General features: G+C 46.1%; 1 protein-coding gene across 1 annotated transcript; it reads right to left on the reverse strand.

The window, feature by feature from the left end:
* Positions 1-9,793: 9,793 nt before the first annotated feature.
* Positions 9,794-17,426, reverse strand: PtA15_15A231 (uncharacterized protein; the record flags this gene model as incomplete). Its single annotated transcript, XM_053163417.1, has 7 exons — positions 9,794-9,951; positions 10,029-10,095; positions 10,178-10,463; positions 10,540-11,730; positions 11,807-11,986; positions 16,907-17,187; positions 17,331-17,426. 7 exons carry the CDS (start codon positions 17,424-17,426, stop codon positions 9,794-9,796), a joined length of 2,259 nt encoding a protein of 752 aa, XP_053027394.1.
* Positions 17,427-24,971: the final 7,545 nt, after the last annotated feature.

Raw genomic sequence — 24,971 nt, forward strand, 5'->3', positions numbered from 1 at the left:
TATTACAAAGGATATTGTAGATAAAGGAGAAGGGTTGGGGGTAGATGAGGATATTACATAGATGAGGACAGCTTAGGTGGTCCCAGAAAGGAAAAGTAGAAGGGTAAGTGTTCAGAGATGAGTGTGTGAGGTTGATTATGAAAAACTACCCACCAAAAGTTGAAATGCTCTTGGGCCACTTGGTCAACATAGCACATAAGTCCCTCCTTTGGAGGTTGCTTTGCTCCCCCAAGGAGGTAATTAGCAAAGTTAGATGTTGTGGTGGAATGACACAAGACTGCTTGGGACAAGCTGCTCTTCCAAGTCAAGGTCTCCATCCTTGACTTCAGCAAGCTCCATCAGACTAACTCCTCCTTTATAGTACCAAATCCCCGTCTGTTCTGAGTATTGATCAAGGCTACCAAGCCTGATTGATGCCCGGGTGCACGTAATCAAATGAAGTTGTATCAGAGTTGATGATTGTGCACAGGCTTGTTGTTTTGTGTTCTGCTCCAAACCATGGAAATAACTAGAGATCGCCAAGTGGACCCGGGTACCCGCCGCGTGTCCGGGTACCCGCGGTGTTTTTTGTGATATTCAGACACCCATACCCGTACACGGCACCCGCGGGCGGGTACGAGCTTAACAAAGCCTCTCTGAGGAGGCGCGGAGCGTCTCCGAAGGAGAGCCTTACCTCTAAAGTCACACCGTTGGCCCTATAGACTCGAGAATTTCTGGCAAAAAAACACATATTTTATTTTCAAAATGTTTTTAAAAATGTAGTTCTTATTTAAAAAAAAATCTGAGTAGACAGACTTGTAGCCTGCAATCTCAGCTTCCATTTTACAGTTTTTTACCTAGCTGACACACATAATTACTAGCCCACTCCACCTACTGTGAAGTGGTCCTGGAGAGGTGATCCAGCGGTTTTTGAGCTCAAAATTTGAAATTCCCTGAGCCCGCGCGGGCTAGAAGGGGGGGATTGGGTACAGAAATCCACCATGTAACAACATTTACAGGACATTTTTTTCAAGGGGGGATGGATACGGGGGAGTTTGAAGTGGGGGAAAATAAGTTAAGAAGCTTGCCATTCCAATGGTGCAAAGGGCGCGGGATGAATCAAGAGGAAACAGGGAGGTATTGGGGAAAATGGGGGAGCGTAGGGTCCTCCCTGTCATTTGTCTCAATCCTGTAGGGCGAGACATGCGACTTTAGAGGCAAGTCCCTCCTTCGGAGGTCGCTACGCTCCCCCAAGGAGGGTACGCTTGTGTTAAGTTCGGGGCGGGTACCAGCAGTACTTTTTGCGGGTACCGCGTGTACTTGTGCTTTTTTTTATCCAACACCCTCACTCGATGACAGCTACAGACTGTTCATCGGGAGTGATGGTTCCTCCCAATGACCGGGCTCTTTCCCAGTCATCGGGAGGGTTGTTTCCTCTTGATGACCGGGACAGATCCTGGTCATCGGGAGTGATGGTTCCTCTCAATGACCGGGATAGACCCCGCTCATCAAGAGGCTTGTTTCCTCTCGATGACCGGGATAGACCCCGCTCATCAAGAGGCTTGTTTCCTCTTGATGACCGGGGTCTGTCCCAGTCATCGAGAGGAAACAACCCTCTCGATGAGCGGGTTCTATCCCGGTCATCAAGAGGGTTGTTTCCTCACGATGACCGGGCTCTGTCCCGGTCATCAAGAGGGTTGTTTCCTCTCGATGACTGGGATCTGTCCCGGCCATCGAGAGGGCTGATTCCCCTTTATGACCGAGATCTTTCCGGGTCACCTAGAGGGTTCAATTCCTCTCAATAACTGGGGTCTGTCCCTGTCATCGAGAGGGTTGATTCCTCCCGATGACCAGGATGTGTCCTGGTCATCGAGAGAAAACAACCCTCCCGATGACCAGGCCACAGATCCCGGTCATTGGGAGGGCTGATTCTTCTTGATGCGGTCATTGAGAGGGCTGTAATATTGCTCTCAATGACCGGGGTCTGTCCCGGTCATCGAGAGGGCTGATTCCCCTTGATGACCAGGATCTGTCCCGGTCATCTTGAGGAATCAACCCCCTCGGTGACCGTAACAGCGGGTACCCGGGTACCTGGAAGACCCGCCTGCCGCGGGTATTTTTGGCGGGTATCCGGGTACCTGGTGCTTTTTTGCCCAAAATCCCGCACCCGGACCTGTACACGGCACCCGCGCGCGGGTACCCAACGCCATGTGGCGGGTACGGTGCCGGGTACCCGTGCGCGGGTCCACTTGGCGATCTCTAGAAATAACTTTGGCAGCAATCATGTTATGTGATGTTGTGCACTTACCTAATGTGATGCACATCACTCTTGAATTTCATATCTTTCAACATAACACCACCGGGAAAAAAAAACGGTCACTTGATGAAAAGTGACATCATGCCAGCTCCAGCGGGCTACCCACCATCTACCCACGATCTACCCATCATCTACCCACCATCTAACCACTTTCAGAATTTCCACAGGAGATCCTCAGTTTTCACTGGGCACCACTGATCCCCATTTCTGGTCAGCTGATACTCAGCTTTAGCTCCAAGCTTATGCTCAGCTTTGTTGCCCAGCTCATGCTCAGCTTTGTTGCCCAGATCAGAACTAGTCCTGGCCCAGCTGCGTTTCAGCTTTATTCCACTCATGGCTCATCTTAGACTCATACTAGGACTATCATTGGCCCAGCCAATGCTCAGCTTTGGACCAGTATTGGCTCAGGTGATTTTCAGCTTTGGATAAATCTTGGCCCAGCCAATGCTCAGATTCTGAGTCTGACCACTCCTGTAACAGCTTATGCTCATCTGTGGACCAGCCTTGGCTCAGCTGATGCTCAGCTGTGGACCAACCTTGGCTAAGACAATGCTCAGCTGTGGACCAGCCTTGGCTCAGCTGATGCTCAGTGTTGATACTTGACAAGGAAGAAGGAAAAAACCCGTGACGTGTCATTGCTCCCGCGGCTCCACCTCTTGACTCCCCTGGCACTTCAGGTTTGGAGTTTGTACACCCGCAACACCCCCCCTCAAACTCCACACCTGAGACTAAATACAAGATGAGTCAGAAAAAAAAGAAAGAGATGGAAATAGATGGAAAAAAAAACAAGAGATCAATCAGAACAGGAAAATTGTGTAGAAAAATTTAGGAAAGAGTATAGTGGGAATGGAAAATAGGAGAGGGAACAGGGTTAGGAAACAGGGACTTGGGAAATAAGATCTGAATGTTGGTGAGCGCCTAAACTTTTGGTGAGGAAGTCGGCCAGGTTCTGCTTGGTTGAAACCCAATTGATGTCAATTTTGTGTTGTCGGATTGTATCATTGATGAAGAAGAAGTTGTGTTCAATGCTCTTGAGGCTTGATTTAGAACCATTGTCATTTGCTACTAGAACTGCAGTCTTGTTGTCACATAGCAGCTTGCACTTTGCGTCAGGGATGATTGACCGTAGTATGTGGAGGATGAATAATTTGAATTCAACGGCGCCTCCCAATGCAATGAATTTGGCACCGCATGTCGATTTTGCAACAGTCTTCTGTCTTCTGGATCCCCATGCGATCGGACAGCCAAAGATTTTGATTATAAAACCTGAAGTGGATCGTTGAAATTCTCCTCCCCAACTGGCGTCTGTCCACGTTGTGAGAATAGTGTTGTTGGGTTTGAAAATTAATTTCCGGTCCTTGGTTGTTTTGACGTATTGCACCAAGTGGTGTAACGCGTTCCAATGGGTGTTATTTGGTCTAGAGCTGAATCTCGCTAGGTAGTTAACCAAGTATGATATGTCCGGACGGGTCCCCAGCGCGAGGTAGTTGAGATATCCAATGTAAGATTGAAAATCTGTTGGGTTGATAGATTCTGATTCAGATGTTACAAGGTTGGTTGATGTCAACGGTGTTGCAGTGTTGTAGTGGCAAAAGTTGAATTGGTCGTTGTATTTTGCAAGAACTTGATCCATCAGTAAAGGCTGTGACAAGGTCAATTTGTCTCCTGACTGCTCAATCTTCAATCTAACTATCTTGTTGGGTTTGTCGAACCATTTCACTTGAAGGGATTTTTCAAGGTTATCTCGGAGGATTTTGACATGATTAGCGGAGTTGCTGAATACGATCCCATCGTCAACGTGGATCCAGACAATAACAATCTGGGAACCATTCTGGAATTTATACAAGCACTCTTCTACTTCATCGCAAGTGAACCCCCAGTGTTCGAGGAGTGATTTGAAATGTTTCCACCAGCAACGGCTGGCCTGTTGAGTACCATAAAGAGCCTTTTTCAGTCGCAACACTTTTCCTTTCAAGTGTGAAAACAGCTCTATTGGAGGATCCACGTAGATGAGCTCATTGATAGGACTGTGGACGAATGCTCCCGTTATGTCGAAAGCAATGATTGACCATTTAAACTTGATAGCCATGGCAAACAAGAGCCGGAGAGAAGATAGTGACGCCGTTGGTGCAAACGTGGATCGGACGTCGCGTCCTAGACGTTGTTTGAACCCACGAACTACAAAACAAGCTTTGGGTTTCTCAATGTTACCATCTGAATCATGTTTTAGATCAAAGACAAACCTAGTGCCAATCAAATATTTCTCGGCACAATCCTCCACCTTACATGTATCAATTTCTTCGAGCTGTTTCCATTCAGCTAGACAAGCGTTGCGCCAGTATTCAGCTCTGGTCGATGATAGGGCTTGCTTGAGGTTGTCTGGGATCTCAACATCGTGGTTGGCAGGGATCTTGTCAATCATGTTGTCTTGATCTTCACAGATTACTTCGGTCGGTACTTGACCGAGATTGAGCGCTGATTGGATGTGTTGCAGCAAAGAGGTATCAGAAATTAACGGTTTGCCTTGAAAGTCGACAAACGTAGCACACTCTGACATATAGGTCTTCATTGTGGTTGGATTCCAGAATACCCAGCCTTGTCCATCTGATTGATATCCTACGAGATGACCGATCCACCCTCGTACGTTGAGTTTCCTTTGTCTTTCCTTGGGAATGTGTACCGAAGCGCGCGCACCAAATGGAAAAATGGATGATGGATGGGGATCTTTGTCTGACCAAAGTTTCAAGGGAGTGGAATCTTTTACTCAAGAGTTGGGAATTCGGTTAGCGATCCAGCAGGCGCATGTGTACGCATACGACCAGAGATTTTGAGGAAGGTTTGATTGAAGCAGCATTGTACGAGCCATATTGCCCAGCGTTCTATTCAGACGTTTGGCTTCGCCGTTCTGTTTGGGTGTGTACGGAGAAGAGAAGATTATTTGGGTACCATTTTCAGAAGCTATTGTCGATAGATTTGTTGAGTGATATTCTTGGGCATTATCACATCGCAAAAATTTGGGAGCCGATCCGAAGCGGTTTTTCAATGTGCGGATGAGGGAAATAAGGGATGGGTTGACTTCAGCCCTGGTCTTCATGGGAATGGCAAAGGAGAATGTGGTATGATGGTCTCTAGCAGTGAGGATATACCGGTTGCCATGTATGTCCGGATCCAACGGTCCCAGGACGTCTGTGACTAAGAGATCAAGCTTGGAATCTTGCGGGATAATTTCTGGGATTCCTGCTCAGCGTCTTTCGCTTTTGGATGTTCAGCAATATTCACAAATAAACGGGGACCAGGACTTGAGACTGAAAGAAGGAACATAGATTTTGAGAAATGATTTTACAACATTGTCTGACACGTGTCCGAGGCAGCAGTGCCAGCGATACAATTCAGAATATGGTTCAAGATGAGCCTGGGGATTTGGGGTGGGTATGTGTGGATGGCTGGAAGTTTGTGATTGGGTTACCGCTTGGACTGTCGGAGTTGTTGCGGTTATAGATGAAACGATCCAGGTACGTTTTGTATAAGGAGCAAAGATAGTACATGACGGCGAATGAAGAAAAAGATCGTTTGCTATGGAGAAGGATGGAGTGAAACCGGAATCGAGAAGTTGACCCAGACTAAGAATTGTTCCTGCCATTTGCCGGCTGTATAGGACCACCGGAATCTCCCAGGTCCCATCTCCACTCGACATTTGTAGATTCCCCCTATGAGTCGCAGTCATTGAAGCATCATTTGAAGCCAGATTTAGCTTCAACTCTTGTTTGAGCGGAATCAGGAAAGAAAAACATGGGAAAGATCCGCTCACGTGAGTAGTTGCCCCAGAGTCCACAACGGCGCCAGCAACCCCTGCCCCCCCTGTTGTCGGTCCCGTGATTGATCGGATATTTGCTGAAGTGTGAGGGGCAGGCAGTCGGGCATAATTGGAAGCGGGGAGACTAGGTGTATTCGGCGGCGGAAGAAATGCATCCTGCCGGAGAACTGGGCAGTTTGAGCGCCAGTGTCCGGTGCCATTACAGTAGGAACAAATGTTGTTTTTAGCCAAGAGATGTGCCGGAGGTGGATTATTCCCACGGCAAATATTGCTGACGGCTGACACAATATCATTGGCAGAGGGCATTTTGGACCGAGTCTGAGTTGTATTTGGAGGGGGTTGAAACCCTTGGGGGCGGCTTGAGGTGTGTTGCTGAGATCGGTTTGTCTGGTATTGGTTCAATCGGTTAGAATGTTGATATGTTCTAAAAATGGATCCCTGTGGCTGCGCTGGATTGTCGAATCGAGTTGTTTCTCCATACATGGAATTGATGATTGTTTGAACTTCGCGTGCCGTTGCATCCTTCTTGTTGCCAAGTTGGAGGGAGATGGTTTGGTAAAATTGAGCACAAGTCATACTTGGAGGTGCAGGAATTATAATTTGTAGGAATAGAGACTCAATAACTGGGCTGAGGGGGGCGCCCACTTTTGACAGATCAGAGAAAAGTTGAAAGAGACTGTTGAATTTTGTCTGAAGTTGAGTCAAATCTGTCGGTGGTTCAGAATTTTTTAATTCGAAGATCTTATTGAGAGTATCCACTTGTCGAATCAAATAGAGCCTTGGAAGTTGGTCTGGATAGCTTCGAAAGCCTCGACGGCGTTCGCCGCCGAATCTGCTATAGACAAGAGTTCGTCATGAACGGTAACTTGGATCAAGAAGAGTAACGAAGATGATTCCTGTTCGGTGAGCGCTGGACGGTTGGTTTGGACGTCGAAAAAGTTTGTATGACCTAGCGTCAATCTGATGGTGCGATTCAGCGCCCTTTTCCACTGGTTGAAGTTTGAGCCATCGGCATTGAGCATATCAATTGAATCTTTGTATTTGATTGGTTCGGAAAGAAATTTCGCCCGAGGAGTTACTTCGGACGATCCAGCGTTGGAAGACAACATGGCTGGTTTAGATTTGTGTGTATTGGTTATGTGAAGTCAAGCAAACAGAGATGATAGTTGGTCTATCAATGGGTTCTCAGTTGGGATCCTGTCGTAAAGAAGCAGAGGTTTCAACAGGTGATTTGGGAAATATGGAGCCTTGTTCGGAACCTGAGTGCGTGATGTCGAGGGGATGAATACTGTTGATCCCGGTGTGTTGTTGACTGATGGTGTGTCTGGATCAGGCGGTGGAGAAGGTGGTAAAGGTGGGAGAGCTAGGAGCGCTTTGTATGCCTTTGTTTGCTTAGGTCTTTTTGCTTGGGTCGGTGGTGGAAGTGGTCCCTGGATATCAGACTTGTCTCAACAAGTATTCACCATACGACAGTCCGGTGTTGTATGGATTCAGTTTGAAGATGCTAGCGGTGTTGTGTGGATTCAACTCTTAATCTGTTAATACTTGACAAGGAAGAAGGAAAAACCCCGTGACATGTCATTGCTCCCGCGGCTCCACCTCTTGACTCCCCTGGCACTTCAGGTTTGGAGTTTGTACACCCGCAACACTCAGCTGCGGACCAGCCTTGGCTCAGCTGATGCTCAGCTGTGGACCAGCCTTGGCTCAGCTGTGGACCAGCCTTGGCTCAGCTGATGCTCATCTGTGGAACAGCCTTGGCTCAGCTGATGCTCATCTGTGGAACAGCCTTGGCTCAGGTGATATTAATCTTTTGAATAGTCTCAAAACATCTGATACTCAGCTTTAGAACAGCCTTGGCTCAGCCAATGCTCAGCTTTGTACCAGCATTGGCTTAGCTGATGCTCAGCTTTTGAAAAGTTTTGGCCCAGCTGGTGTTAATCTTTGGAACAGTATTGTCCCAGCTGATCCTAAGCTCTGCACAAGCCTTTTCCAAGATGATGCTCAGCTTTGGACCATTGTTGGCCAAGCTGATGCTCAGATTTGGAATATTCTTGGTCCAGCTGACACTTGGATTTGTATCAGGCTTGGAATATCCAATGCTCAGCTGTGGCCCAGGCTCAGCCAATGCTCAGCTTTGGCCCAGGCTCAGTCAATGCCTACTGCTCAGCTTATGATGAGCATCAGCTGTTCCTGGGAAAAAAATAGGATCAGCTGACTGTGCCACATTGAGTGCTCTGGTGCAGTCCTGCAAGATCTACAAGTGCTGGTGGAGCAGACTTGGAGCAGCGCTGGAGTAGCTCTGGAGCAGAAACCAAAGCTGCATCATGTCACTTGCCATCAAGTGACTATTTTTTTTTCCTGGTGCACAAGTGTTTGGCTGCCACTCGCGTCATACAGCTTGCCTACATAAATCTCCATGGCCGGTAAATACCGGCCATCAAGCGTACATACCGGCAAGGCCAATTGAGTGTTTAACTCCTCTCAATGATGGCCGGTACACGGTCATCAAAGGGAATACAGAGTCCCTTTTGGGGAACACATAGTCCCATCAATGACCATCAGTCATTGATGGGAATACATGGTCCCTTGGATGACCAATGGTCATAGAGGAGAATATGTACACAGTCCCTTTGATGACCAATGGTCATCGAGGAGAATACATAGTCCCTTTGATGACCAATGGTCATTGATGGCTGATTGTGTTGGATCGGTCATCAATCTCAATGACCGTTTCCATTGATTGGAGTGTGTACTCCGCTCGGTGACCGGTACAAAGTCTGTAGCGGCCATCGAGGTGAGTAACAGAGGTGGAGTTGGGGGTGTGTTGTGTAAGGGTGCCGATATCACCCCAAATACACCCCCAGGGGTACTATATTGGAAATGGCGGGGATGATGAGGAGTGATGAGGAAACTCATGATGACCCTCATAACTCCTCAAATCTGCCAAACATGCGAGTGATACAATATGGGCCTCGGTGAGGCCCGGTTATAGAAAAGCAGTGGTTATTACTTAACATCACTGCTGCCAAACGGGGCCAAAGGTTTTGAAAAACAAAATTAGCAGGAAGACAAAGAGTTGATGGTCCTAAATTCTATCAGAATGAAGCCTATCATCCATCAAAAGTTTGAATAGCTAGCTAATCATCTAGGTTGAGGCCTGGGCACTCAAAGTTGAGTGCCACCAAAACTCAAAATATTGTCAGGCAAGAATTCCATCAGTCCCTCCGGCAAAGCCTCAGGCAGGGAGTTAGTCAAGTTTGCTAGTTGAAGAGCTCTGTGCTCAGTCATCATGGTCAGACTGAGGACCACTGCCAACCAACCCCTCATGTTGGGGGCCAGTCTTGCCTGTGGCCACTACATACTGCGCTATACTGGCCCGTCGGGCGTCTCGTAACGGGTGACATGAACAGTCTCTCTTGCTGAAGCAGAGTAACAATGGCCAAGGCTGCAATGAAGCCAGGGATGATTTCCAAGATGAGAAACCACCAAAACAGCAATCCGGACACACAAACAACATAAATACAAGCAAATGAGCTGGGGCAAAACCAATAGTCTGGCACGCTTGTATACTGCACACAATGAAATCAATAGATATAAAAATGAATGATAGTTCTATTACAAGTTACACAGCACAACGAGGCTCAACAAACAGATATATGCTGATATATAGGAGAAAGGGAGGATCAGGTCCACAGATAGACCTTCCCGCCGGCCGTAGCGCCCGCAACCTGGAGGTTGGAGCTGGTGGGATGCTGAGCGGTGACGGCGGGGACGGTAGTCAAGGCGGGGTGTTTGAGCTGAGCGAGGAGCTCGCCCTTGGGGCTGTATACATCCAGCTTGTCTGCCAGCCATACAAGTAAGCCATGCGAAGATGAGTGGAGTTGTTTGTGGATGATGAGACAGTAGAGGGGAGCTTACGGGCCATGTTTCCGACGGTGAAGTGGGACGGGAAGCGCAAGTTGGGACACCATCGGGCTTTCATGACCTGCAGAGATGCAAAGGGAAAGAGTTTGAGAAGCCGCAGGAAGCGGGAGGGGATGGGCTGGGGGTGGGGTGGGGAGACATACGGAGACCCATCGGCCGGTCTGGTTATCGTGTCTGGCCTGATAAGCGGGCGCAAGGTCGAGGTCGGGTGGGTGGCTGCTGAGCCAGGCGTCTCTCGTCTCCGGCTTGATCTCCCAGACGCGGACGAGGTCGTCGTAGCTGGTGCTCAGGATCCTGTCCCCGGCGGGGCTGAAGTATGCCGACGAGCAGGCCAGCCCGTGAGCGTAGCTGGCCAGACAGCTCCCGCTCTCCACCTCGCCGATCTCGCTGGTCGGCGGGAGCCCCGATAGGGCCCGCAGGTCCCACAACCTGATGTGGAGACAGAAGACAATCGGTTTAAAACAGGCTGCTAGAGGACGGCTCTCTGGCTTGTAGGAAGACCTACCGCATCTCGCGGTTCAGACCCGCTGTGACCGCCAGTCTGTCCCCAGAGCCGGGACAGATACTGAGGCATCCGATCTTCTTCTTGGACGCCGTCCATCGTCGGGCGGCCGTTTTGGGCTGGCGGGTGTCGCGATGGACGAGGCCGCCGGCGGTGTCGGAGGCCCAGAGCTCGCGGCCGTGGTTGGCGAACTCGAAGGCCGAGAAGAGGATGTCGTCGTCGGAGAGCATCGGGCCATCGACGATCTCCGTGCTCTGTCGGGTCTCGAAGTTCAGCTCCCGGATCGTCCCGTCGTACGAGCTCGTGTAGATCAGGTGCGGGTCGCTTGGATGCGTCTGGATGGCCGAGACGGCCGAGTTGCGGGCATGGGCTTGGATAAAGTATGGCCGGCCTTCCACATACTCCAGCCGGTCTTCCTCGTCGTCTTCGGCCGATTCCTCCTCTTCTTTAACGGGCTTGGCCGGCGAGAGGGACGGCTTGCTCGACGCGTCGGCCGTGTTCGTCGACGAGGTCGACACGTGATCCTCGTCCTCCACATCCTCCGACTTGACAACCACATCAGCGCCCAACGCGTCCCAGATCCCCACCCCTCCTAGTTTCTCGCCCATGAAGAGTAGCGATTTACGGCGGTCGGGATGGAAGGTCATCGAGTAGATGCGGTTGGGACAGACTTTATTGAGTGCTCGCAGCTGCAGGCCGTTCAACGCGTCGGCCAAGCGGTCGTAATCCGCATCGGTGCCGGGAGAATAGTCAAGGTTGACCTCTTCTTGCTTCATAGTCTTGGTTTTTTGGGAAAGGGTGCTGGCGAGGGAGCTGAAGAGGGTCGAAGTGAGCGACACGCTGGGCCCGGTCCGCAAGTGCTCGGCGACTAAGGGGCGGTCGGCGTGCTTGAGTTCTTCTCTTTTCTGGCGCTCGGAGGCGAGCTCCTCCTCCTGCTTGTCGAGGCGCGATTGGAGCTCGGCGGGGGTCAAGCCGGCACCACCAAGTCGAACGGACGCCCGGGTGGCATGGCGCTTGAGAGGAACCGGCGAGTCTGTAGTGCCCGCCGCTGGGCGAGCCCGTTTCTTGGTGGCTGGGGTGCTCGTCGGGGCCGGCTTCTTCAGACCCTTCTTCGCCGCCGGACCCACAGACTTGATTGCTAGCGAGGAGAGTAAAGATTGGTTCTTCTTAATGTTCTCGAGCCGTTGTCGTTCACTGTCATTTCACCCCCAGATCAGCTTTGTCTCTCAATCATACATAGGAGATACACATTGGCAAGAAAAACACCTACTAATCTGTCAGCGCCGTCATGGTGGTCGAGGGTATGTGTAGTCTAGCGTATCCAGTTATCGAGTAGCGGATAGATTTGTAGGTGCGGTTCTTCGGATGTTGCGAGTAAATCGTCACGTGGGAATTTCCTGAGATGGAGTCGAATGGAAATCTGGAAAAGGAAACTCGCGTCGCGTCTGGCCTGAGCACACCTCCGCCCCCGAGCTTAACTAAGCCACTCGAACGGAGGTCCGGGGGACCCGCGCGGAGCGCTCTCCGTAGGAGAGGCTTACTCGCTATCCCTCAAAATATTTTGGCAGGAGCAGAAGGGATATTCAATGCAAAAAATAAAAATACAGCCCTATAAATTGGAATAGAAAGAATAAAAGAAAACTGAATAGACAGTCTTGTAGCCTTGATAAATGCGCAAATTGGAGGACTTCCTGTTGATCTGGAAAGTCAGATCTGAGCCGCCAGATTTCAGATTTTGCAGGGGAATCTAGGTCCCTGAAGATCCCCGAAGCAATCCAGAGTCCCAAATTCCAGATTTCCCTGCAAAATCTGAAATTCCAGATTTATTCAATTCAAAAATGACGGGAAGTCCTCCATTTTGACACCTGTTCCAGCCTCTCAATACAAAGACTGCAATCCCTAGTGGCAAAAATGTCCAGGAATCTGGTCAAGGCAGCAAAACAAAATTCCAAACCATGTGTTAAATTTGGAAGATCCATGTGTGGATACGCATTTGGCCAGAGGGAAGCACAGTGGTGATCTTAGCTTATGTACATACAATGTGTCAATTTACATACAACCTAGAAAGCATGCAGATTTGTTGGTCCACAGGATCTACAAGCAATACAGCCTTGTGAATCCTTGTGAAGATCCATTTCTTGAGAAGTCACTTTTCAAAAATTTATTAAAACAAAATTGAGGGTGATACAAAAATTCTGAGGAGACAGAATTGTAGAAGAGATGTCAAAGGGTCAGAAAGCTGTGGCTCAGACCTTTGGAGGTGCTGGGGGCAGAGCTATCAAAAAGTTAAAAAACCCTAAAGCCATTTGGTACTTTCTGCTCCCCTATGAAATTGGGGATAATATACAAGTCCCTCCCTGCGGGAGGGGCCGCTTTGCGGCCAGGCACACCGAGCCTCCCACCAGGTGGACTTGTGTTAAGTTAGCCTCCGCCCCTAGCTTAACTAAGCCTCTCAAACGGAGGGTCCGGGGGACCCTGCCTGGAGGGCTCTTGGTAGGAGAGGCTTATGCATAATGTCTGAAAGCTGGCAGACAAGGGAAGGATTTTCAACCCTAAAAACACAAAAACAGAATTCAAAAATCTACAACCCATGTACATAGAAGTCTGAGGAGACAGTTCTCTCAGCAGTACTGATGCGCACCCTTGCCCAAGTTTTTGAGGCATAAACTCCAAAACTGATTGAAGTAACCTGTTTTCAAGGTCAAAGGAATCCTGAAGGATATTCCATTGCTCTGAAGATCCAATTTTGGATTTTCTGATAATATGCACAATTGAATATCCTATCTGCAACGATTGAGTGGCTACAGGTGTAGGATCTGCACATATCTGCAGGCTTGTGAATCCAATATCCACAAGGCATGATGGTTGTAATTCCTTGGTTTACATTTCTTTGTGTTTTTGGATTTTTAAAGGATTTGTACAAGGAAAAAGGTTGGTATTGAGGAGATCAGACCAGCACCATTTGAAAGCTGAGGTTCTGAAGTATATTTTGGCTCTGGGACAGGTCCGTAGGAGCTGAGGGGGAGGCTGGGTGATGCTAAGTATTTTTCCTCCAGCCATTCATGATTTCTTTCTCAGCCAAATTTTTGACTTTGTGCACAAGTCCCTCACTGCGGGAGGGCCGCTTCGCGGCCAGCCTCAGCAAGCCTCCCACCAGGGGGGACTTGTGTCAAGTTAGCCTCCACCCCAAGCTTGAGCGCGTCTCATCCGACACAACAGTTCATGGGGGCCTTGTCCTGGCCCCCGGGAGTCCACTTTGGCACCTTGTCTCTGTCTCACAGAGGATGGCAAGCTGGACTCCTGGAGTCGCCTAGGCACCAAGCTGCTTTTGAGAGGCTTAAAGGGAAAGATAGATATATAATTCATGACAACTCTAGTTGAGAACATACCAGTTTTGAAAGCCATCAAGCGTTTTGCAAGACCTGCAACAAACAATCTACATATATCTACATATCTACATCTACATATCTACATATAAATAAAGGAATAGCCTCTGGGGGCCAAACAAACCCGTACAAAAATCTTTCAATGCAAGTAACGCTGGCGTTGATATCTACATATCTACATCTACATCTACATCTACATATAAATAAAGGAATAGCCTCTGGGGGCCAAACAAACCCATACAAAAATCTGTCAATGCAAGTAACGCCAGTGTTGATACCCTGTACAAATTTATTTCATGCAAGTAACGCTGGTGTTGATGCTCTTTTTGTATTGACAAGTTTATTCAACCCTGTTCAAGCAGCTTTGGAGACATCACCCAGATGGTACATATTGACTCCGTTCAATGGACTCTCTTTTGAACGACTCCCTTCAACGGACTCGCTGAGTCCGTTCAATTTAACCAACTCCCTTCAACGGACTCGCTGAGTCCGTTCAATTTAACCAACTCCCTTCAACGGACTTGCTAATGAATGTGTCCACTCCATTCAACGGACTCTCTTACGGATGGTCACCAAGTCCATTCAAGCAGATTACTTGGGTGGACATCCACACCTAATCAATCTCCATGGGTAATGGACCTCAGCAACATCCATTTCAACTATGGCCTGTCCCGGAGTACGTTTGAGCAGACTTAAGAGATTTATTATTCCACACCCCCTGGAGCCCCAAATTTGGGGTGTTATGTATGTACTATGTATCTTTTAACATCTGGGGGAAATCCCTCTAGGACTCTCTTTGTCCTCTAACTTGCTCAAGCCTCTTATGACATTGTCAATGCGCTCGGTCAACCCCTTGCTTTCCTTTTGCAAGATACTCCACTGGCAAATACTTAACTCAGTCCTTCCTCCCTTTATTCCCTTCTTTTTCTTCTTTCCTTGGGGAACCACCATCATCATTATTCAGAAGTATTGTCCTCTCATTCAGACCCTGCTTGTTTCCCCACAAGCAACACTATTGTTAGCCAGTATATTCTTCCATCATCACTTCACTTGCGTTCTTTGCAGATCCCTTCTGCCTTGACTCTCTACTAGCTTGCGGTTCTTGAAGAGCCCTTCGTTCAACTACTTGTTGATCCCCTTGTCAAGGTTCTCCCAGTTTGCTCTTGTTGTAGGTTCTTATTTGGCATCAATCACCTATCCCGTCCTATGGCTGACTCTACTTTCTTATCTCTCTAAGCTCTCTTGTGCCTTTTCCTGTCCTGTTTCCTAAAGTCCTGTATCCAATACATATTGTTGCTCTTGCCTTTAGGTACTTTTTCTTCTTTGTTTCTTTTTATCTTATTGTGTATTTCTTTTATTATTTACTAGAGGCCAAGGCGGCTTCGCCGCTGCAAAATCTAGGTTTAGTTGACCCACCTTCTGTGTTTAATCTCACTACCCAACTTTATGCAGTATCAGTCCATACAGATTTATCAGACACACCAGGTTTTCACTGCATTTTTGACCCCCCTCTAGTCTACCCATCCTTTTAAGCAACCAGAGGCCAAGGCGGCTACGCCGTTGTAATTGTTACAATTTAAAATCTAGAACCCCAACCCACCTTTGCAAAAAAAAAAAAAAAAATCAGAGTCTACAATTATCCACCAAGTAGTATCTGCATCACAGTTGAGAATTTCAAAAATTTACAACAAACTTTCAAATGATGATCCTTCAAAATCTGGTAATCTACAGCATGTACAGTGGGTTTTTGCTACCTTTTTGGAGAGGTAAGGAGCTCTCACCAGACTTCAAGTTATTCCTCAAAAAATATGATGGTGGAAAATAGGGCCCCGTTTGGAGCCGATATAATTGCACAATATAATCTGGAAACTTGTGACATCTGATCAAGTTTTGGCGGACCTGATCAGATGTCACATAGGATGTCATGCAAAAAAACTCATATATTGCCTGGATTATATTGGCTCCAAACGGGGCCTAGGTCTACACACTGTGCTATTTGATATACTCACACAATTTTAGTCATATGCACTGCCAGCACAATTGGCTGGGTTAAGGTTATCCCAGTTAAACTGGGATGCACTTAACCAATTTAAACTTGGGTGATCCGAACTGATGAAATATAAATCCAAGGAACCCCCCTTAGGTTTATATTAAATTGGTTGAGATCAACCAAGTTTAAATTGGTTGAGTGCATCCCAGTTAAACTGGGATGACTTCAACCCAGCCAAACATGCTGGCAGTGATGCTGTTTCTCCAGTATCATGACTCAATTGAATTGAAAAATGACCATTCGAGTGGAAGGATGCATGAAATGTGGAGTTCCTTCTCAAGAATTCAAATAGAAATCAAGTAAATCTTTACAGGAACAATAAGGGCTCAGTTCCCCATACAATTCACCCTGATACAAAGTTCAATGTATTTGTTTTTGAGAGTGAGAAAAATTTCATCCATGCTCTGAACCCCAGTAGCATGGCTAGCTTGCAAGCCAACACTCAAGTTAGAGGAGAAACACTAAACATGGGATATACAAAAGTGTACTGATAAAAGCCTGTGTTGAAGTTTGCAGGATACTTTTGCCTTTGACTTTTATTTTAAAAGGGCAGCATTGATTTCACATTTATGCAAGTTTGAAAACTGGCTGATGATTCCATAGGGCAAGTTCTGGGGGCAACAATGGCGAAGTTTGGCAAGGGGTTGAGAGCTTGTGGGGAGTCAAGATTGAGATGGGGATGGTTGAGAGCTGGGCCGGGCCGGGGAGGAGGAAGATGGGCCGGGTAGTTTTGAGAGGGTCACGAGTAGACGATGGGTTGGAGGGAGGGGTGGATAGACAGAGAGAGGATGAGGCGAAGCAGGCCGGGATTTCGGGTTCTAGCGGGTCGAACGTATGATGGCGACAGAGGGATGGAGAGGAGGAGGAGGAGGAGGACGGTGACGAGAGCGAGTCGGAGGAGGCGGAGAATGAGTTGGTGGGCAGGGGTGTCAACCAGGGTAAGAGCTGATCGTCGGTGCTGAGGGTGCTGGGCAGGGCGGGCATGTGGGCGAGTGTGGGGGTATTGTTGTTGCCCTTGTCGGCAGGATCGGCGGCAGCGGCAGAGTGGCTGAGGAGAAGCATGGCAGGGTTGGCTGAGAGGCTTCGGGGATGGTTGGCCATTGTCGCTCGGGTGGAGGGAGCGAGGCGATATGGGTTAGAGAGGCATCTTAAGAAGCAGGCGGCGCTGGGGCACAGGGTTTGGCGCAACACCGGGCCCAGATTGGTTGCAAAGACCTGTGCCAAAAACACGAAACACATGAGCAACTGAGTGACATCTCTTGGATGCAGGAAAGAGAAGGTGAGGGTGAGACCTTTCCATCATGGCCACCGAAAAGCACCCAATTACGTTTTTCAAAGAAACAAAACGGATGGCTGACGCCGGCATGGATGAAGCGATCTTTGGCAGGGAGGCAAATGAGCAGTCGCAATGTCCTCCCCAGCGCCTTGGCGCATAATACTTGTTGATTGGCCATCCCAGCCCGACAAGAGCAACAAACACGCCCAGCAAGACCATCCGATGGCGAGGGTGCTGCTTAGCGGCGGTCAGAGGAGTGTATGATCTGGTCAGATTATGCAACAGTTGGTTTGTGCGCGCGCCTAAATACTTATGTCTTATGTATCAGGTGCTGTTGCCTGCAATGGCCAGCGTGGCACTTGATATTGTTGTTTGTACTTGGAGGCTTGGTGATAGCCTGGTGTTGAAATGGGGTACCAGGGTCAAGGCGTCGAGTTGGAGAGGAGCAGTCGGGCAGGCATGTCGGGTCCAAATGGCTATTTAAGGTGAAGCCTGATGTAGTATTGTTTGCCGCAGGCATCCTCTGCCGCTGTAATTCCAGCGTGCGGTTTGTCCTCACCCCCCTCCGCTGTTGCACTTGCACAGTTTGAGGGGCAAAGAGTGGGCCCCCCACTGGTCAGCAGCCTTTGCTGCGGGCCGGGGGCCTTCACGTCCATCCCTTTTGACCTGTGCGCTTGACGCGTGCTGGGGGTTGAGCCTGTGGACACAGCACTTCTGCTGATGTTGGAGGGCTAGGTTGCGATTTTTGCTTTTGTTATATGTATTGTTTGAGGAATAGTTGTGATTTTTGGATTGATTTTCTGTACAATGGGGAAACCCTTGATTTTTTTTTTTTTCTCATTTGGTGTATTTATTTACAGGGGGAACCCTTGATATTTTTTTTAGGATTCTGGAAAAACTGTGTCTTTAATAAACTTGGATTTACAAAAATCACACCTTTAGTTTGACACTTAACAGTATCTAGTATTGGAAAACAAAAAAACATCTGCTGTGACTTGTCTGTTGTGAAGGCACCAGTCTGTATGTCCTATGCAGGAGGTACCATGGAGTAGGTAAAAAATCTACACGTTCAAAGTCAAGAGTGGGGGATTAAAACTGTTCAATACATGATGTTAACCTGTGAGCCCAAAAAGGGGCCACAGCAATGGGAAAGACATGAAGGATAATGTGATGAAATTGAAATTATCTCAATTTAATACATGTTAAACTGTGACACCAGAAAGGGGCCACAGAATTGAGGAATGCATAAAGGATAATGTGATGAAATCACTGACCAATTGAATTGGTTCCTAGGAAAAAAAAGAAGGAAACTAAAAAAGCAATTGGATTGCTTGTAACCAGCCACCTGCATACAGACTAAGGAAAACTTGAAGACTAGTAGAAAAAGTCCTGGTCTTAATTTTCCTGCAGCTGAAAATCCTGTCACAGACTGGGTAGATACAATACAATCACACAAGGCTTTCATTTTTGAAATGAAATATCTGATTCCTGCAAGGTTACTCCAGAACACCAAGATGTGCATTGGGATGAGTTTTGAAAAAATACCACCAAAATTCTCAATACACATGGTTTTTTCCTACAGGGGTGTCTGAGCTCAAGTACCATGGTAAAGAAAACTGATGAAACATCCAGATGGACTAAGTTAATTTAGAAAGCCATTGCATGAAACTGATTTCAATTTGAATGAATCAGCCAAATTGGCCCTCCCTCAAACCTTACATGAATTTTCAACATGAAGCTACACATTCTCTTACAGCTTTCAAATATTCAAGGCAAGGAAGGTCTCTCAGTGATAAGTTTAATGTTATCAAAAGATACAAGAAAATATTTTATCAGCTACCACTTAGAATCATCAAACCACCCCCCTCCAACGATGCATCTATTACGCTACTGTTAGCGTGTAATACCCTAATTTAGCGGGTTTTTAGCGCCGCTACGCTAAACTAAATTGTAGCGGGCGGACTATTACAATTACAGCTAACTCAGATTGGGCAAAAAAGTGCAATTTTCGCTACGAATTACAGCTAATTTAGCGTAGCGAGCCGCTAATTAGCTGTAATTTAGCTGTAATTTAGCGTTAGCGGTTTTTAGCGGGTTGGTATTACGCTAAAAATTACAGCCCCAGATTATTAGCGAAAAGCGTTACAATTTAGTTTTAGCGGCGCTAATTACATTTAGCGTAATAGATGCATCGTTGCCCCCTCCCTCAGTCTAATCATTACTTATTTTTCAGAATTTATCTCAAATATTTCCCAATGATTACATGGTTGTTAATACTTTTAGTAAGCACTCTTTCCTTCATCATGACACTTTGATCTGAAAATCTTAATATCAACCATTTGCAACTTTCATCAGCTTGCTGGACATAGCTTTGAAGCCGGATCTGCATTGGAACCAAGGCAGCTTTCTGAAGTAACATATGCTGGATTTGATCTGCCTGGAAAATCCAACATCATTCAACATACCTCCACTCAATTTGCAAGAGATATAACTGTGGTAACAGCTACCTGTTTATCTTTTATTTCTCATTTCAGAAATGGTTTTTGTGGACTGAAATGTTGGTTTGCCATATCTGGAAATTTCAGCAGCCCAAGACAGAAAATATTGAGAAGGAATGTGGAATTCCTTACTGCAGAAATGTGGGAAAATTGATTAAGCTTGAATGTGACCACCATTTTCACAAAAAATGTATCTCAGTGGTTGCAAGTGCAGTGTAACTGCCCATTATGTCAACACATGGTCTCTGATGATTTTCATACAGAAATCACAGGTGTTATCAGATTCAGTCACAAACAAATTAAAATGTTCATCTTAGCTGTATTATTTCTCATTTTCTGGCCTTTGGGGGAGGATATTTTATGGGGGTATTGAATTTTACAAGGTACAAGGCCTTGTAAAAATGGTCCTTGTAAAATTACACATGGGGGGGGGGGTTATGTGTAATTTTACAAGGAGTTGTCCAAATCTTGACCTTGTAATGGAAGTCCTTGCAAAAAAGACCTTGTAAATTTCCACCTCAGATTTTCCATGTGTAATCTCACAAGGCATATTTTTGCAAGGGGTGACCTTGTAAGAAAATGACCTTTCCAAATTGCACATTTTTAGCAAAATCTTGAATTTTGCAAGGGAAATCTTGAAATAGTAAAACACCTTGCAAAAGCACCTTGTAAAAATTAATAACAGTGGTTACCCTAGTTAAATTCACAAGGTTTTAAAAACATTTACAAGGTCATTTTCCCCCCACCCATACTTTTCCTTTTTTTTTTTTTTTTTTTTTTTTTTTTTTGGAAAAACAACTTCAAACTGCAAAATGTACCTAAGCTAACTGAGTGTCAGCCTGTAGGTAACTAACCATGTCTGAGAGGGTTGTTACTAGCAAGATGATAGTGTAATATGCCAAGGATGGGCCAATGGGTTCGTGGTAAGACCTGTAAAAGGTTTTACTCTATCAGTAATCTTGACTGAGAGGCTTGCTAAATGAAGGCCCATCTAGATCAACACAGAGTGTTAATAGGCATTCAAGGAATAACTCAACTTGGGTTTGTGGTTTTACCTACAGAAAGGTAAAGCTAATCAAGAGTTGATGTTATTCCTGAATTGAAAGATGGGTGAGAATGAAAGCACTGTTTAACTACAGTATGGGTTAAACTTTGCTGTAATAATATTCTGAGGGATAAACAGTCCTGGGGGGCGTGTTTATATAGAGGGGAAAAGAGCAGGAGGGAACATGAGGCGCTTGGAGGCGCTTCAGGACCAGGGGGGAACTGGAAGCGCTCAAGGGAAGCAGATCCTCATGAGGATCAGCATTGGAAATGATCAGGGCAGTGTAATGATCAGTACTGATCCTAGATCAGTAGCTGTGCACACTAGCTGATCATAACCAATCAGTGATTCCATTCAGTGCTCTTTGAATTGGATTACATCATGTACAGTTTATGTATTTATATCATAACCAATATGTTATGTAAATAGGGACTGAGGCGTAACAGGGGATAAATGAGTGATACCTGTCTTGGGGTATTTCAGGTGTGCAGTAATATTACAATTTATTGTAATCTTACTGTTTGCAAGTAGCTTAACTCCTGTAACAACAGTACATTATGGTAACTGTATTTAACTATGGTTATCTATAATGTAATGTATAGCAAGAGTACATTCTTAAGCTTGTATCTAATGATATACATATGTAATAAAGGTGTAAAAAGGAATGTACTACATGTAATGTGAACAATTGCAGGTACTTGGTACATGTAAGGTACTGCAACATGTACTCTGTGGCTGACACTGGGTGCCTCTCCCTGGGGATGACTTAGAGCCCTACAGGTTATTTTGTCCCAAGAGGTTGTAAGACCCCTATGCCTTGGGTTTCATAAACCTTTCACAAGACCCAACTCAGATGCCTCCTCCCCTGAATTCCTAGCTCAGCAGACCCTACCTCAACTGAATTCTCTCTAAGATAGTTCAGCTGTCCATTCTGTTATCTCTGATTATTTATGTTTTATCTAGACAGAGCCACACAACCACCTAGAAAATTGATTTGACTTTTGGTAAAAACGGAACAGTGGAGATGGGGTCTCAGAAATTTCTGAAGCTAATGGTTGGGATGAATTACAATATAGGTCGAGCTTGGAGAGACAGTCAGTTGGTTTTGGTTCCCTGCTATATAGAAGACTAGATAAAAGAGAAAGGGGGAATGAGAAAATATTGGAAAGCTCACCTAGTTCAGAGAGAAAGTCAGTTGGGGTTGGGTGTGCTGAGCTAGGAGGAACAATGGGAAGTTACACTATCCAGGTTGCTTGGATGTCATTTAGTTATCAGGTCCTGTGTGGTTTGAATAACAACATGAATAGAATCTGTGGGTGTAAAAAGAAAGCTTGAAGGTTGCTTAACAAGATGAGCCCTAATTTGCTCTAAGAAACTCCTATTTTTCATGTTGAAATATCATTTCTAAGACCAAACATTAGTTATCTGGGTAACTGAGGCTAGATTATAACTAATTTTTGATGACATAATTGACATTTCAAAATCAAAAACAGGAGTTTCTTGGAAGAAATTAGGTCCCTTCCTTTTAAGAAACATTCAAGCTTTCTTTTGACACCCACAGATTCTATTTATGTTGTTTTTCACACCACATAGCACTGGATAACTAAATGACATCTAAGGGACCTGGATAGTGTAACTTCTCATTTTATAAGGAGGGGAGGAGGCAACATGACTATTTGGTCTGAGTTGGATCTTGTTAAATGTTTATGAAACCCAAGGCACAGGGGTCTTACAACCTCTTGGGACAAAATAACCTGTAGGGCTCTAAGTCATCCCCAGGGGGAGGCACCCAGTTAACTTAGGCACATTTTGCAGTTTGAGGGTTTTTTTTTTTTTCAAAAAAAAAACAAAAAAGGAGGGATTGGGGGAAAAATGACCTTGTAAATGTTTTTGAAACCTTTTAAATTTAACTTGGGTAACCACTGTTATTGATTTTTGGACTTACTTTGCGCTCTTTGCGCACTGCACAGTGCGCGCAGTCCCAAACACTTTGCGCACTGCGGGTGAAATACGCACTTTTTTCAAGACATTTTCTGACCAATCTAAAGAGGCTCGAATATGTAAATAGAGAGAGTAATCGTAGATTGCATAAAGAAAACCATAATGTGCTAGAAATACAAGGTATTTATAGTATACATTATGTAAGAGACAATGACAAGGAAGAGTGTGAGAAACTGTGACTGCTCGTCGAGACATGTCGTGAGTGTTACTCATGACGCGCATGTAGTGAGACGTAATCCAAGGTTACATAACGAGCTACAACACCCCCCCACTCGACTAGCTCGCCCCTTGTACAACCAGTTGTTGATTGTCGTGAACTGAAGGGCTAAGGTTTTTTGTGAAGATATTGGCAAACTGGTCTTTTGTCAACACCCAAGTTACGGAAATTTTTCCTTTGGAGAAGGCTTGGTTGGTAATATAGAACTCCCGGTCGGTGTGTCGTACACGTTTGTTGGAGGTGTCATTGGAGCTGATTTTTACTGTGGCCTGATTATCACATTTGATGTCTCCAACAAACCAAGTACCGTACATGTCAAAGAGTAAATTACGTAATCATAGAATTTGTTTTGTACAATGCCCAAGCGCCATATATTCTGCATGCGCCGTTGAGGAGGCTACAGTCGCTATCCGCTTAGAGACCCAAGCAACAGGACAACCGTGGTGAAGGATGATGAGGCCATAGGTAGACCTGGAGAACTCACCCCCCCAATTCGCATCTACATAACCAAGAAGTGGTGGCCAATCCGTCTTTGGTCGCAAGAGAAGTGGTTGATTCCTTGTAGCCGCAATGTAATTGATCAGGGTTTTTAGACAGTTCCAATGTGTACCCAAAGGACACTTGGAAAACCAAGCCAGGAAGTTAACTGCAAAGCAAATATCAGGTCTCGTTCCGACCGCTATATAACTAAGGATACCAACAATAGAAAGGTATTGAGAGGGAAGAGTACCGAGTGCGTCTGTATTGGTTAGAGGAAGATTGCCACACGGAAGCGGGGTCTTACTGTGCGTAACGCCGTCCCAATGATCCGTTAACAACTTACTAGAGTTCAGAGGCGGCTTCGCTGCCTACATATTCACCTTACCCCAGCCTATTTTTCCCTGCCTCTAAATTATCCTATCTCAGTTCACACAATTCAATTTTTTTTACAAAAATACAGATTTTTTGACAACATTTATAACTCCTTCATAATGATACTCCGATACTTGTGCTACTAACAAATTCCCTACACCACGTACACAAGATAAGCCAACATACAATTGGCCATGGTAGCACAATCTTTCTGCCCAATGGCTCAGCATTCTGCCCTATAGCTCCTCCAGGCCAGAATACATTTGAGCTTTGATTACCGCCTGATTTTGTTTGAACCATTTCAGCCTTGAGCTCTTGATGTACGCATACATATGAACTATCAACTCTTGAAAAAGAGTCTTGCCGCAGAGGATTGCGGAGAATACACCTGGTCTTGAAAATAAAAGGTACACCATCCACTTGAGTTGACTGACCCTTTGCGGTTGACCTAAACCTTTTGTGAGTAAGCAACACAATCCCATTATTCTAATGATATGTACTAACCATTTGAAAACATACTACATAAGTGGTTTCCCACTTTTAGGGGAAAATATTGGATACCACAGTAGAAATTAGGCTGAATGCAGGTCCAAGATATACTGCAACCTGCCCCCAAATTGATGTAGCACAATTTGACGCGGCACTTTTGAGAATCCTTCTCCTTCAATTACAAGCCCAACTTCCACAAATGTTGGTGCATTATACCTCCTTAGATCATGATTTCTATCCTGAACAGTCTTCAGAACCATTGATATTTTTTTTCCACTCTTGACAATATCACCAGCCATCCTGTACAATTTTGGGTAAGGGTTGTCAGCATAAATGAAAGATTGCAGTTTTAAGATGGTTTTGGCATCCACATGATCCCTTGTGGCTTGATTAGCACAGACTCCCAAAGCACATTCTCAACAATGCTCCGCTTCCTCCAGACCTTTGTCTCCCAAAACAAAAGTATGAGCAATTTGCAGGTTGATTTTTTGAAGGTTGAATGGGGCCGGGCCAATCTGATGGCTGAGACCTCTCTGGATTTCAGCGCTTGGTCGGCAACAAACTTCCAGCACAGGTTGGCGGCTTTCTCGGACGGGAAAAGGATGCAGCGTCCCTGGGCTG

The sequence above is a fragment of the Puccinia triticina genome, chromosome 15A, assembly GCF_026914185.1.
Source record: "Puccinia triticina chromosome 15A, complete sequence".
NCBI lineage: Eukaryota > Fungi > Basidiomycota > Pucciniomycetes > Pucciniales > Pucciniaceae > Puccinia > Puccinia triticina.